Source organism: Pongo abelii, chromosome 18 (assembly GCF_028885655.2).
Source record: "Pongo abelii isolate AG06213 chromosome 18, NHGRI_mPonAbe1-v2.0_pri, whole genome shotgun sequence".
In the NCBI taxonomy this organism is placed as follows: domain Eukaryota; kingdom Metazoa; phylum Chordata; class Mammalia; order Primates; family Hominidae; genus Pongo; species Pongo abelii.
In genome coordinates, this window is record NC_072003.2 from 56,713,080 (window position 1) to 56,725,925 (window position 12,846).

Sequence of the window (12,846 nt, forward strand, 5' to 3'; positions counted from 1 at the left end):
TTGGCCAGGCTAGTCCAAAACTCCTGACCTCCAGTTATCCACCAGCCTCCGCCTCCCAAAGTGTTGGGATTACAGGTATGAGCCACCGCCTAGCCCCCTTTTGTTGTATTTATACAAAATTCCAAACTAAAGATGTGTAGTAAAAGTAATGCCTGTGACCCCGCAAATCCACCAAGAGAAATGAAGGTATGTGTCTACAAAAAAGTTAGTACAAGTATATTCATAGCAATTTTATTCATAGTAGCCAAACACAGAAACAGTCCAGTTGTCTAGCAACAGAATAGTATTTTTTATGGAATACTATTCTGCAATAAAAACTAAAAATCAGTCAAAGAGAAAGCTGGACACTAAAGTGATAAGGACCTTTTTTAATCAGTAATAACTATTGCAATAGGGAAAAGAGTCTAGCGTGAACGCAGCCCAACCTTGAGTTTAGTGCATGCAGAAGTAACTGGGTGTTTCAAAGAAAAAATGAGGGAGGAGGGAGGAAGGCAGGTGGGGACTCAGTAGAGTCAGGAAAGTGAATAATTATAAATAAGATTGGTCTGCTAGCTGGCAGTTAACAAAGTTAGGATTCTGTTTTCCCACAGGGAGACAAGCCCTATCCTTCTTAAGTGTTAGCCAGAACAAACAGTAAAATTTTTTTTGACAGCCTTGAGTTTTCTCAGGCAGGCACTTTAAAGGGGGGTAGGGTTATCTTAAGGGATGTGGCCCTGAGTGATGCTTATGTTAGGGTGTGTTCAAGTCTTTATAGGCCAAGGTTGAGGCCTAGATAAGAAGAGGGCTCAGAGGAGCCTGGTTAGAGCCTGATCAAGGAGAGAATCTTTGCCAGATCTACTGATAGGCATAAAAATATGGATCAATCTCAAAAATATACTAAGTGGGCCAGGTGTGGTGGCTCACACCTGTAATCCCAGCACTTTGGGAGGCTGAGGTGGGAGGGTTGCTTGAGCCGGGGAGTTCAAGACCATCTTGGGCAACATAGCAAGACTCTGTCTCTATTTAAACTTAAAATAAATAAATATATATATATACACACACACACATATATAGTCCTAAGTGAAAGAAACTTTACTGAAACATGTACATGTAGATGAAATCTTAGGCAAAACTAAGACAAGCAAAAACTAACCTAGAGTGAAAAATTCAGAACAGTATGAATGGGGAATGACTGAAAAGGCATAAGGGAACTTTCTGGGGTGACAGTAATGTTCTCTGTTTAGATTGGGTTTAGGTTGTGCAAGTGTATACATTTGTCAAAACTCATAGAATGGTACACTTAAGATTAATGCATTTCATTGTGTGTAAATGGTATCTGAAAAACAAAACAGTGAACATAGAAGTCTTCCATGCTAAAGTGTTTAGAGATGAATAATACTGATATCTGCAACAAATGCACTGAAAATCAAGATGGATGAATGAAGAAGATGACAGATGTGTTGAACGTAGTGGCAGATATACAGGTGTTCATTCCATAATTCTTTCAATTTGTATGTTTGAAAATTTTTATAATAGGCTGGGCATGATGGCTCACGCCTGTAATCCTAGCACTTTGGGAGGCGAAGACGGGCGATCACTTGAGGTCAGGAGTTTGAGACCAGCCTGGCCAACATGGCGAAACCCCGTCTCTACTAAAAATACAAAAATGAGCCTGAGAGTGGTGGCGGGTGCCTGTGATCCCAGCTATTCGGGAGACTGAGGCACGAGAATCACTTGAGCCTGGGAGGCAGAGGTTGCAGTGAGCCGAGATAATCTCACTGCACTCCAGCTGCGCCGACAGAGTGAGACTCTGACAAAAAAAAAACAACAAAATTTTTAGAATAAAAAATGTTGGGAAATAAAAAAGTACTATGAGTTTATGCTTAGGAAATATACTTCTCATCTTTCTTAAAGTAAATGGAGATGTTGCAGATATTGCAGATGAGAAAGCAGATAGAGATTAGTGACTTGTCCAAAGATACCATATAAACACTGGGGGAGTAGGACTGAGACATTAAATTACTATTCCAGAGCTCTTGCCATAATATATATAAATCTGTAACATTTGCAAGCCACTTTTACTTTTTGTTTGGGCCACACAGTGCTCTCATTGAGCAAGTAGAGATTATTACTCTAAATTTGCAGATTTAAAAATCTGCACATTGGGGTGAAATTGTTTGCCAGTTACCAGCCAGGTAACAAGTGGTAGAAACAGGTCAAGATGCTAAGTAGATCTTTTTTCCTGGCTTACCACTTTTGCTACCACTTCATGTCCCAAAGTTCCCGGTTTACCCAATATTTTTGTGTGGGACCCAACACTTGGATAAGTGGTTCTACAGGAGTCTCTGGCCTGCTTTTCCTCCTCCTTATCTGTGTTACCACTCTGGGTCTGAACGGGTCTTCTCTGTTGAATGTCCCTGACTGACCAGTTTCTGTTTCAGTGGCCCGTTGCCGACAAGCCCTGGTGCCACGTGCCTTCCATGCTTCAGCTGTGGGGCTAAGGTCTTCAGATGAGCAGAAGCAGCAGCCTCCCAACTCATTTTCTCAGCAGCATTCTGAGACACGGGGGGCAGAAAAACCTGATCCAGAGTCTTCTCATTCACCCCCCAGGTAGGCACCAATCCACCTGTTTCTGGCCACTTCACATGCTTCAGTATGTCTGTTCCTCCTTCACTTCCTCTCTCCTCTCCATCCCCTTTTGTACCTTCCTTAATTTCCAAGGCCATCTTTGTTTTTTAGAATTTTTTATTTTTTATAGTGATGGCTTGTCGCTACGTTGCCCAGACTGGTCTCAAACTCCTAGGTTTCAAGCTGTCCTCCGCCTAGACCTCCAAAAGTGTTGGGATTACAGGTGTGAGCCACTGCACCCAGCCCCAAGGCTGTCTTAGGAAAGAACCTATTGTTTTTATAAAATTGGTGCCTGTTTGTTCTAAAACACCTAAACAGTATAGAGAAGTTCACAAAAATAAAGCAGTTTTATCCAAAATTACAGAGATAACCCTGCTAACATTTTTGTGAATATCCTTTTAGATGTTTCTCTAAGCTTATTTCATATGTAAATTTTTGTATAGAATAGATATAATGTGTATAAACTCTACATGCTGTTCTAGAACCCGTTTTTTCACTCAACAGTACATTTGTAATTTCTTTTCATAGCTTAATAGTTGTATAACATTCCAGCAAATAGCTGTGCCGAAATTTATTTAACCTGTCTTTTATTGATGGATATTTAGATTTCCTTCACTAGTATAAGAAATAATGTGATAAAGTGTGTGAATCTCTCCTTAGAAGTGGGAGCACTGAGTCAAAGGATATGTACATTTAAAGATTTGTTACTTATATGGGCCAGTTGCCCTCCAGAAAGGTAATACTAATTTACATTTCCATTAGTGTTTTTTTTCCTAATCCTGCCATTGAAAAGTTTCTCTGTATCTGAAATTAGCGTGTTCCTTTTCATTTTTCTGATTTCCTAACTAAAGTACTTTTCATTTCAATTCAAGAAATATTTTTTGAGGCCCTACTATCATGCCAGGCCCTGTGAGTAATATAGCATTACTCCTGCCCTAAGGGAGGTAGTCTGGTGTAAGTTTAGATGAAGAAACCCTCGGAGCACAGTGTGCTAAGGGCTGAAGACCGGGAACTCCAGGGTGAAGCAATGCCTTCATACCACATGGCCTCATTTGCTGGATTCCTCTCCGTGCCTATGGGGAGGGGAAGGATGATCTAGTTTTTACTCTGTTGGCATTAAAACATTGATACTGGCTGGGCGCGGTGGCTCACGCCTGTAATCCCAGAGCTTTGGGAGGCCGAGACAGGCGGATCAGTTGAGGTCAGGAGTTCAAGACCAGCTTGGCCAACATGGTGAAACCCTGTCTCTACTAAAAATACAAAAATTAGCCAGGCATGGTGGCACACGCCTGTAGTCTCATCTACTCAGGAGGCTGAGGCAGGAGACTCGCTTGAACCCAGGAGGTGGAGGTTGTAGTGAGCTGAGATCACGCCACTGCACTCCAGCCTGGGTGACAGAGGGAGACTCTGTCTCAAAAACAAAAAACAAACAAAAAAACCACATTGATAGTGACACAAGAGTAAATGTCTTCCCAGCATGTGCTTAGAGGAGATCCAGAGCCCCTAGTTTCTGGTCATGCCCATTGTACATGCCAGGAGATGAAGTATGCTGGGCTGTGTCCTCTTGTCTTAGGTATACAGACCAGGGCGGCGAGGAGGAGGAGGACTATGAAAGCGAGGAGCAGCTGCAGCACCGCATCCTGACGGCAGCCCTAGAGTTTGTGCCCGCCCACGGGTGGACAGCAGAGGCAATTGCAGAAGGAGCCCAGGTGTGTATAGGCGAGGGTGGGGCCACCTGACTAAGATGAGCCAGGATGGAGTCACACCAGGCAGAGCGGAGGGCCTCATACCTTCTTCCAGTCTAGCTCAGGGCCCCTCACAGCTGCAAGATTGACTGGGTTTTTTCCCCCAATAGGGTGGAACTGGCTTTATTTTGTAGTTATAAAGAACATACCATGGAGTTGGTTCTTGGGAGTTGTGTTCTAAAGGCAATCTATTAGGCAAGAATTGTCTGTGATCAAAACTACCATGTTTCATTGACTCTAAGACGCCATTGGTTGTAAGAAGCACCATTTTTAAATGCATCAGTAAAAAAGAAAACATACTGCCCTTCGAACTATGACAGAGCACTTCTATGATTCACACTGATTTTTTAAAATGAAAAATATATCTGCATCTTAGAATTAATGACATATGGTGTTTGAAAACCCCCAAGAAGGCACCACTTTGGAGACCAACACATCTTATTTTCCTAGAAACTCTAATAGCATTTCCTGCATTAGTATAGACGGCTGCTTTAGACTAGGCAGTAGGCTCATGTTCAGTCCGTGCTGTAGAGAATCCTCCAGCATAGCAAGATACCATCCTCCAAGAGACTGAGGGGATGACAGAGTTGCATCTTCCATCCCAGGCTTGCTGCAGGGCATCTACCCATGGACAATGGGCAAGGTTGCTGCTTTACTGAAATTTAACTGTTATTTCCTTGTCTTCTCTAACTCCCAAATGCACATTTGGTAACAGAAGTCTCATTAGTGAAATGCAGGTGCTCTGACTCCACTGTAGGCTCATTGTGAAAACTGAACAATACAAACAAATATAAAAAAGAATGTAGAAAACACCTATAATCACACCAAAGATCATACTATCAACATTTATGCCTAGATCTTTCAAATTAAAACCCTTTATATGATTCATTCTTTAAATGTTTATTGAGCATATAATGTGCCCTAGGCAGTGTGCTAGTCCAAGGGACATGACAGGGGTCAAGGTGGTCAAGATGGACCTGCTTCTTGCCCTTGTTGAGCTTCCAGTCTAGCAACATTAATAAAATATATACAAATGTTTACTTAGAAGATGTGGTAAGTGCTATCAAGGAAAGGTGCTGTTGGGCTGTATAATGGAGGGACCCGATCATTAGATCAGGTCACAGCTGCAAGATTGACTGTTTTTTTTCCCTCAATAGGGTGGAAGTGGCTTTATTTTGTAGATATAAAAGTAATGAACCGTGGAATTGGTTCTTGAGAGTTGTGTTCTAAAGGCAACCTATTGGCAAGAATTGTCTGTGATCAAAACTACCATATTTCATTGACTCTAAGATGCCATTGGTTGTAAGAAGCACCATTTTTAAGTGTATCAGTAAAAAAAGAAAACATATTGCCTATTAAACTATGACAAATAGTTTAATTTGTCCTATTAAAGGGTTGGAGGGCTGGGCACAGTCGCGCATGCCTATAATCCCAGCACTTTGGGAGGCCAAGGCAGAGGGATTGCTTGAGCCCAGCAGTTTGGGATCAGCCTGGGCAACCTAGGGAGAGACCCCATCTCTACAAAAAATACAAAAATTAGCCAGGCATGGTGGTGCTTGCCTGTGGTCCCAGCTACCTGGGAGGCTGGGGTGGGAGGATCTCTTGAGCCTGGTAGGTCGAGGCTGCAGTGAGCCATAATGATGCCATTGCACTCCAGCCTGGGCAACAGAGTGAGACCTTGTCTCACACCATATATGGGGTGGGTAACAGGGTGGTCAGGAAAGGTTTTTGAGCTGAGAATTGAAGAATGAATAGGCTTTACCTGACTTTGTGGGTAGGAGATGGACAAGTCCAAATACAGAAACTGCACAGGCAAGGTGGAAAGAAAAAGAAGGATGGTACGTTAGAAGAACCACAGAGAACCACCATGCAGAGAGTGCAGGAAGAGAGACTTGAGATGAACAAGGCTGGAAAGGTCAGTTGAGGTCAAATCAGGCAAGGTCCTAAAGGTCATGATGAGGAGTCAGGCTTTTCTTCTAAGAACAATTGAAGATACTGGATTAAATTTGGCATTTCAAAATGCTCATTTTGGCTGCCGGATGAAAAGTGGATTGGAGGCAGAGAGAGACTCATTGGGGGCTGCTGCCAGACATACAGGAGAGATGAGGTGGTCTGGCTTAGAGTAATGGCAGTGGGTAAGTTCAAGAATAGCTTGGACATGGGAGGGAGTGACAGGATGGCACCAGAGTTGCAAGTTTGCATGTGTGGGTACCCAATGGTGGTGGTTTCTAAGGTGAAGGCCATTGGAAGAGGACCAGCTTTGGGGAAGGGTACAGTCTTGATCCTTGTTGAGTATGAGGAGTTTTTGAGTCAACCAGTGGAGGCATCAAGCATACAGGTCGGGAACCGGAGGAAACAGCTGGACTAGAGATACACATTTGGGCATTATCAGCATGCATATATATACTGTATATATATATATATATATACATATAAAAAATAATTATGGAAGTCAGTGAGATTGTCCAGGGCAAGAATATAATGTCATATGAGAGGGGAGTCCAGACTCTCAAGGAACGCGGACATTTAAGGGGAGAGTAGAATAGGGTGGGCCATCAAGTCTAAGTCAGAGCATCCTGATGTTGGAGGCAAAGCAGGAGAGTGTGGATTAAGCAGCTAGACATTGGTTACTGGAGCAACAACTGTTTGGGTGGAGAACTGGATCAGAAATCAACTGGAGTGGATCGAGGTGTGCATAGAAGGCGGGGAAGTGGCAAGGCGTTTGGCTGCGAGGGGTAGAAGAGAACTAGGGTGCACCAAGCAGCAGAAACAGATGGAAGTTTGCACATGATTGAACACAAATGGGAAGAGTACAGAAACAAGAGTGGACCAGGCTTATATGTGTAATCCCAGCACTTGGGGAGGCTGAGGCGGGAGGATTGCTTAACACTAGGAGTTTGAGGCCAACCTGGGCAATATGGAGAGACCCCATCTCTACAAAAACATTTAAAAATTAGCCAGATGTGGTGGCGCATGCCTGTGGTCCCAGGCTGAGATGGGATGATTGCTTGAGCCCAGGAGGTCAAGGCTGCAGTCATGCCACTGCTTGAGTGACAGAGCAAGACACTGTCTCAAAAAAAAAAAAAAAAAAGAAAAAGAAAAAGGAAAGAAACAAGAGTGAGGGTGAATTTACAAGAGAAAATAGTCAAAATCAAGAGGATGAGGTTCCTTGAAGGCAAGAATTGTGGGATCTGGACAACAGATGGAAGGACTGGCCTTAGATGTGTTAGGTGCAAAGTTGGAGAAAGCAGCTGCAGGCTTAGTTTCTAAAAAAGAAAGAAGACCTGTTGATATGTTCATCCTTGAGCTAGTCTCTGTGAACTTGTTATTCAAGCCTAGATCCCACTCTTGCACACACACCAAGGGGCTTTGCGGGGTGGAGGGACCGGTGGTGGTCAGTTTCACCAAAATCACATGGACCCAGAGTGAAGAAATCAAGCTGCTGTCACTAGGAAGAGGCTCTAGTGATGAACAGGCAACAAATGTACCCTACACTTGGGCACCGCTTTTCTGTTTTCTGTCTCCCCTTTTGTAGTCTCTGGGTCTCTCCAGTGCAGCAGCCAGCATGTTTGGGAAGGATGGCAGTGAGCTAATACTGCATTTTGTGACCCAGTGCAATACCCGGCTCACACATGTGCTAGAAGAGGAGCAGAAGCTGGTACAGTTGGGCCAGGCGGAGTAAGTCCCATGGCATTACTACTCAGGGTGGCAGCTAAGGATCAGGGAACTTGGGCCCTACCAGCTATCCCCAGGAGGCCAATCCAAGCAGAACCCAAAGAGAGCAGCATTGGGCAGCCCTGCTGCTGTGATGGGACTGAAACCTGGCAGCCTGTCTCTGACAGCTTTAGTCAGGCCAGCGTCAGGTGCTGGTGGGACCCTCCTCCCTAGGGCTGAGTAAACCGTGGAGCACTGAGCCCCTGCCTTTCACTCAGAGACACACTGTTTTCTTTTCCCTCTTCCAGGAAGAGGAAGACAGACCAGTTCCTGAGGGATGCAGTGGAAACCAGACTGAGAATGCTGATCCCGTACATTGAGCACTGGCCCCGGGTACTGAGTCCATATCCAGGCCCCAGAGCAACAATAATCCTAATATTTATCATTCTCAGCACCTTCACTCAGATGACTTTGTACACTGTTCAGAACTTAGTTCCTCAATCTCTGTAAACCCGAGAATACTTAGTACACTTGGTAGAAGTTTGAAACTGGGTTTCAAACTTGGGTATACCAAAGAGAGTGACTCTGAGCCATCTGTGTCTCAGTTCTTGGAAATGTGAGTGGTCCGGGTACTGGATCCCATCCTGGGTGGGGTTCTCCTAGTGGCCTGAGTGTGCTACCAGCTCTGCAGGGAGGAGGAATCCATGCAGGAGGTTAGAAGAGTCAAGATTTTATTGGCTGTCTTCACTTGAATAACAGCCCTGTGGTATTTTAGATCTCAAGGACTGGGATTTGTCAGTTGTCAATGTGATGCTTGGGGACTGGCATATTCGTTGCAAGGGGTTTTTTCACCTTTTTTGAAGCTTCCTTTTTCCTTTGTTTTAAAGCATGTCACAGTATGGGCCATTCTCTGAGTGAAGAAAGTACAGAGTGAAAGTACACCCGAAGTGAGAGGGACTCAGACATCTTGTGTCCTTTGCTCAACTGGAAGACTACTAAGCACGTAGTTTCAGTCATTCAGTTGATAGACATTTGAACTGAATGTCTTATGGTGGTGCCTAACCCCAGGCCAAGTGTGACTCACTCCACCTTGCAGTTAAAGCAGTGGAAGTGCATGTATGAGGCCCTCAGCTGCCTCCTGATTCAGCATAGTGTTTTCTTCTGGGCTACCTCACTGAGAGAAAACCTTACAGCCAATCCAGGACCTCTCTGACCACCTCCCCAGTGGATGTAGCATTGGTAAAGTGGCAGGACCTTGTTCTGTTTGTCAGTAGGAGCTGATGTGTGTGAATGGACTCCTATCTCTGCTTCTTCCTTTGTGTGACAGACTGGGGCATCTTTGCCCATCCTTGCTTAGACCAGTCGAGACCCTCTGGCCCTCTGCATTCCCAGTTCCAAATGCTAGGGATGGAGAATGTGCTTGGGCTTGCATAAGACAGGGCTATGCCCCTGGCTCTCCTCAGCTGTAGTCAGCATTGCTAGCTGCCCAGAACTCACACCAGTGGGTGAAGATGCTGGTCTCAGAGAACCAGAGCTTGGCAGGCCCCCTCATACACCTCTTGGAGAGGTAGATGCTGGTCAACTATGCACCATTACCTGTGAGCAGAGCTTACTCCTCTGCCATTCTCTCCCTAGGCCCTCAGCGTTCTCATGCTCCCTCACAACATCCCGTCCAGCCTGAGCCTGCTCACCAGCATGGTGGATGACATGTGGCATTACGCTGGGGACCAGTCCACTGATGTGAGTGCTTTCTGCAGGCCCACAGGAGGCTGGGAAAGGCTTGTGTTAAGCATTTCTTCAAGAAGCTTGTGAAATTTCTTTGATCACAAGCCCCTGCAGGGGGGCTGCAGTGTCATTCCCATCTAAGGTATGAGGAAGGTCCATCAAGAAGCCAAAGTGGGATCTAGGTCATCTTCATTCAGGGACCAGCATTCTAGCCACAAACCAGTTATTATTTCTTCCAGCTTGTGGTGACACCAGGTGTCAGAGAGCCTTTAGCATTGGCAAAAGCTAATTGGGCTGCCATTTTATTATCATTTCCCTCTCTCCTAAGATGTAGATTCTGCAGCAAAATTCTTCTTTTGAAAAAAAGAAATGCCATGGAGGCACCCATTGCTTTAAAAAGAAATTCCCTTCCCCAGCCCATCTTGGCCTGCTTTGCTAAGAGATCAATAAGGCTCTTTAAACAGCACCAGGAAAGAATCTGACTTGTTAATGCTATCATATTTCTGGTAGGAAATTTTAAAAAATACACCTTCATAAAAGAAAATGTGATGATACTTTGTGGAATCGTGGATGAGGAGGCACAGAAATACTCCCACCATAGTTATAACAAAGTGTTTTAATAAACTTCATGTGGGAATATAACGCCAACAGAGACGGTAGGAAAATGAAATTAGAAAGCAAAGAAATTAAAGGAATAAAACACCAAGCAGCTGAGCTGGTCCTCTGAAGAGTAGTTTGCCAGAACAATCAGAAGTTGCTGAGGGACTTGAACTCTCAGCTTTGCCCAGGTATTGTAATCTGTCCATGAGCCTGTCTCAGCCCTCACTTTATTGATGAACACACCAAGGTTTGGTCATAGCTGGCTGATTACAGCATCTTCTGGGACTCAGATGTCCTAAGATGTAGGCTTTCTACTAGCAGTTCCAAAATGGATTGGATGTAGCCAAATCATCTGGGATACTTAGTAAGTTTCCTGATTCCTGGCACTTTATTTAGATCCATTAACTCTGCTCTTAAGAGGTTGGGCCCAGGAGCTTGCATTCTTAATCAAGTAGGTAATTCTGATGCTCAGTCAAGTTTGAGATGGTAGTGTTGTCCAGAGGGCCAGATGTATCTGTGAGAGAAAGAAGTAGTCAAGAGGGAACCCAGGAGTTCCCATGGCCTTGGGTAGGAACTGCCTCAGACTTGCACCAGCCCACAGCGGTAGTGTGGGTTTCTTTGCAGTTTAACTGGTACACCCGCCGAGCCATGCTGGCTGCCATCTACAACACGACAGAGCTGGTGATGATGCAGGACTCCTCTCCAGACTTTGAGGACACTTGGCGCTTCCTGGAAAACCGGGTTAATGATGCAATGAACATGGGCCACACTGCCAAGCAGGTAGCTGGGGACTAACCATTGGGGAACCCTCTTTAGAAGGCATACCTATTCTCCTCAGGTCACAGCTGGTCTTGCTTCCTTTTGGCCTCAGCTGACAGTCCTGAGGGCCTTCCCAGGGGGCCTGGCTGGTTCTTCCTCAGGCCAGCCCTTCCCTAAGAGGCACACTTTGCCCATTTGTGATTGTGTTGTCCAAAGCTCTCCTTCCAGTAACGTGGCCCCTTTGTCTCCACCTTTTGAGGCTCATAGGCCTCCTGATTTGTCCTGCCTGTCTCAACTTTAACTTTGTGTTGGTGGCCTAAGGGAACCTGACACTGACTCCTTCTAGGTAAAGTCCACAGGAGAGGCACTGGTGCAAGGACTCATGGGTGCAGCAGTGACGGTGAGTACTGCCCAGTACATCCCTGCCCCTCCTCTCTCCCACTCCGGCCCTGTGATACATGTGTTACTGACTTCACATCATTTTGTAGCCCTAACTTGGAAACAATAATAATAAGGCTGACGGTGGTTCAGCCCTAGTGTCTTGATTCCAAAAACCCCACTTCTTTATTTTTTCCTGTCATCAGGAGATATCACTGACTCCTGGGACCCTGGTATATCAAGTCTCTGTATCATAGCCACACCTGCCACCTTGCAAACCTGGATCTTGGCCAGGTGCAGTGGCTCATGCATATCATCTCAGTGATTTGGGAAGATCGCTTGAGCCCAGGAGTTTGAGGACAGTCTGGGCAACATAGCAAAACCCTGTCTCTATGCAAAAAAGAAAAAAAAGAAAGAAAAAGAAAAGCTAGGTCTTTTCTATTAGAGTCTAGAGGCAGGGTAAGCCCTCACTATTCTCTTTGTTTCCATTCCCATGTCAGCTCAAGAACTTGACAGGTCTAAACCAGCGTCGGTGAGAGGAAGGGGTGTAAGCTACAATGCCTAGAAGAGAATGAGCGGACAGATTGAAGGAGCTTTGAAAAGTATAAGGTGCCATCCATGTAACCTGGTGTTCATGAGAACACACTAAAGGACTCCTGAGTCACTACCACAGCCACCTGGAAACCACAAGGCATTTGATGCTACCGTTCTGGTCAGGGATTGGGCTGCTTCTTCAGTTCCTAATACCAGACCAAGCCTCCTGATGCCTTTCTGCACTGCAACTGTGTGATTGAAAAATGAGATGTTCATCCAAGCAGTCAAGCCACAGAAACCTAGCATGTCCCTGTCACAATCTCATGGGCACCTTGATCATGTCTTAACCTCCCCTTAACCTTGGGGCTCCCAAGCCAGAGTCAAGGTCTGACGCCACCTCAAGGTGACAGCTCATCTCCAGCACAGCACAGGCATGTGCACACAGAGGTGTTCCTTGCAGCCCCCTCCCTCTCAGGTGTCCTGAGATGCTGCTCCTGGGAGCCCCCTCAGAAAACTGCCTCACCGGAGACAAGTGCCTGCTGGACAGAGGTGTGATTCCAGGCCTGGTGTCACATGACACCAGCATGCATTGCAGGATTATTAGTGTATTTTGAGTCTGTAAAAATAATAAATATGTTTGAAGTAGTTTCCCATTGTGTAGTTAGTTTCCTTATCAATCATGATAGGTATCCAGGACCCCAGAGGGAGACAGGTTAAGTTATGGCAGCCAGGAGACCTGTGTTCTGGCGCTGCCACTACCTAATACATAGTGGTGATTATGGTACCTCTGTGTCTCTGGGCTCAAGTCTTCCCATCAGTAAAATACAGGTAACAGAAGCCTTCC

At 45.3% G+C, this 12,846-nt stretch overlaps 1 protein-coding gene across 2 annotated transcripts in view; it reads left to right on the plus strand.

Moving 5' to 3' along the window:
- COQ9 (coenzyme Q9) overlaps nucleotides 1-12,650 on the plus strand; it is a 13,828-nt gene extending 1,178 nt beyond the window's left edge. For both annotated transcript variants that reach the window (XM_002826464.5, XM_054533966.2), the window contains exons 2-9: nucleotides 2,421-2,589; nucleotides 4,181-4,316; nucleotides 7,888-8,030; nucleotides 8,315-8,399; nucleotides 9,642-9,746; nucleotides 10,956-11,111; nucleotides 11,437-11,490; nucleotides 11,969-12,650. In XM_002826464.5, the coding sequence (XP_002826510.1) occupies nucleotides 2,421-2,589; nucleotides 4,181-4,316; nucleotides 7,888-8,030; nucleotides 8,315-8,399; nucleotides 9,642-9,746; nucleotides 10,956-11,111; nucleotides 11,437-11,490; nucleotides 11,969-12,004 (884 nt within the window). In that variant the 3' untranslated portion in view covers nucleotides 12,005-12,650. The remainder of the gene's footprint in view (nucleotides 1-2,420; nucleotides 2,590-4,180; nucleotides 4,317-7,887; nucleotides 8,031-8,314; nucleotides 8,400-9,641; nucleotides 9,747-10,955; nucleotides 11,112-11,436; nucleotides 11,491-11,968) is intronic.
- The last annotated feature ends 196 nt before the right edge of the window (nucleotides 12,651-12,846 follow it).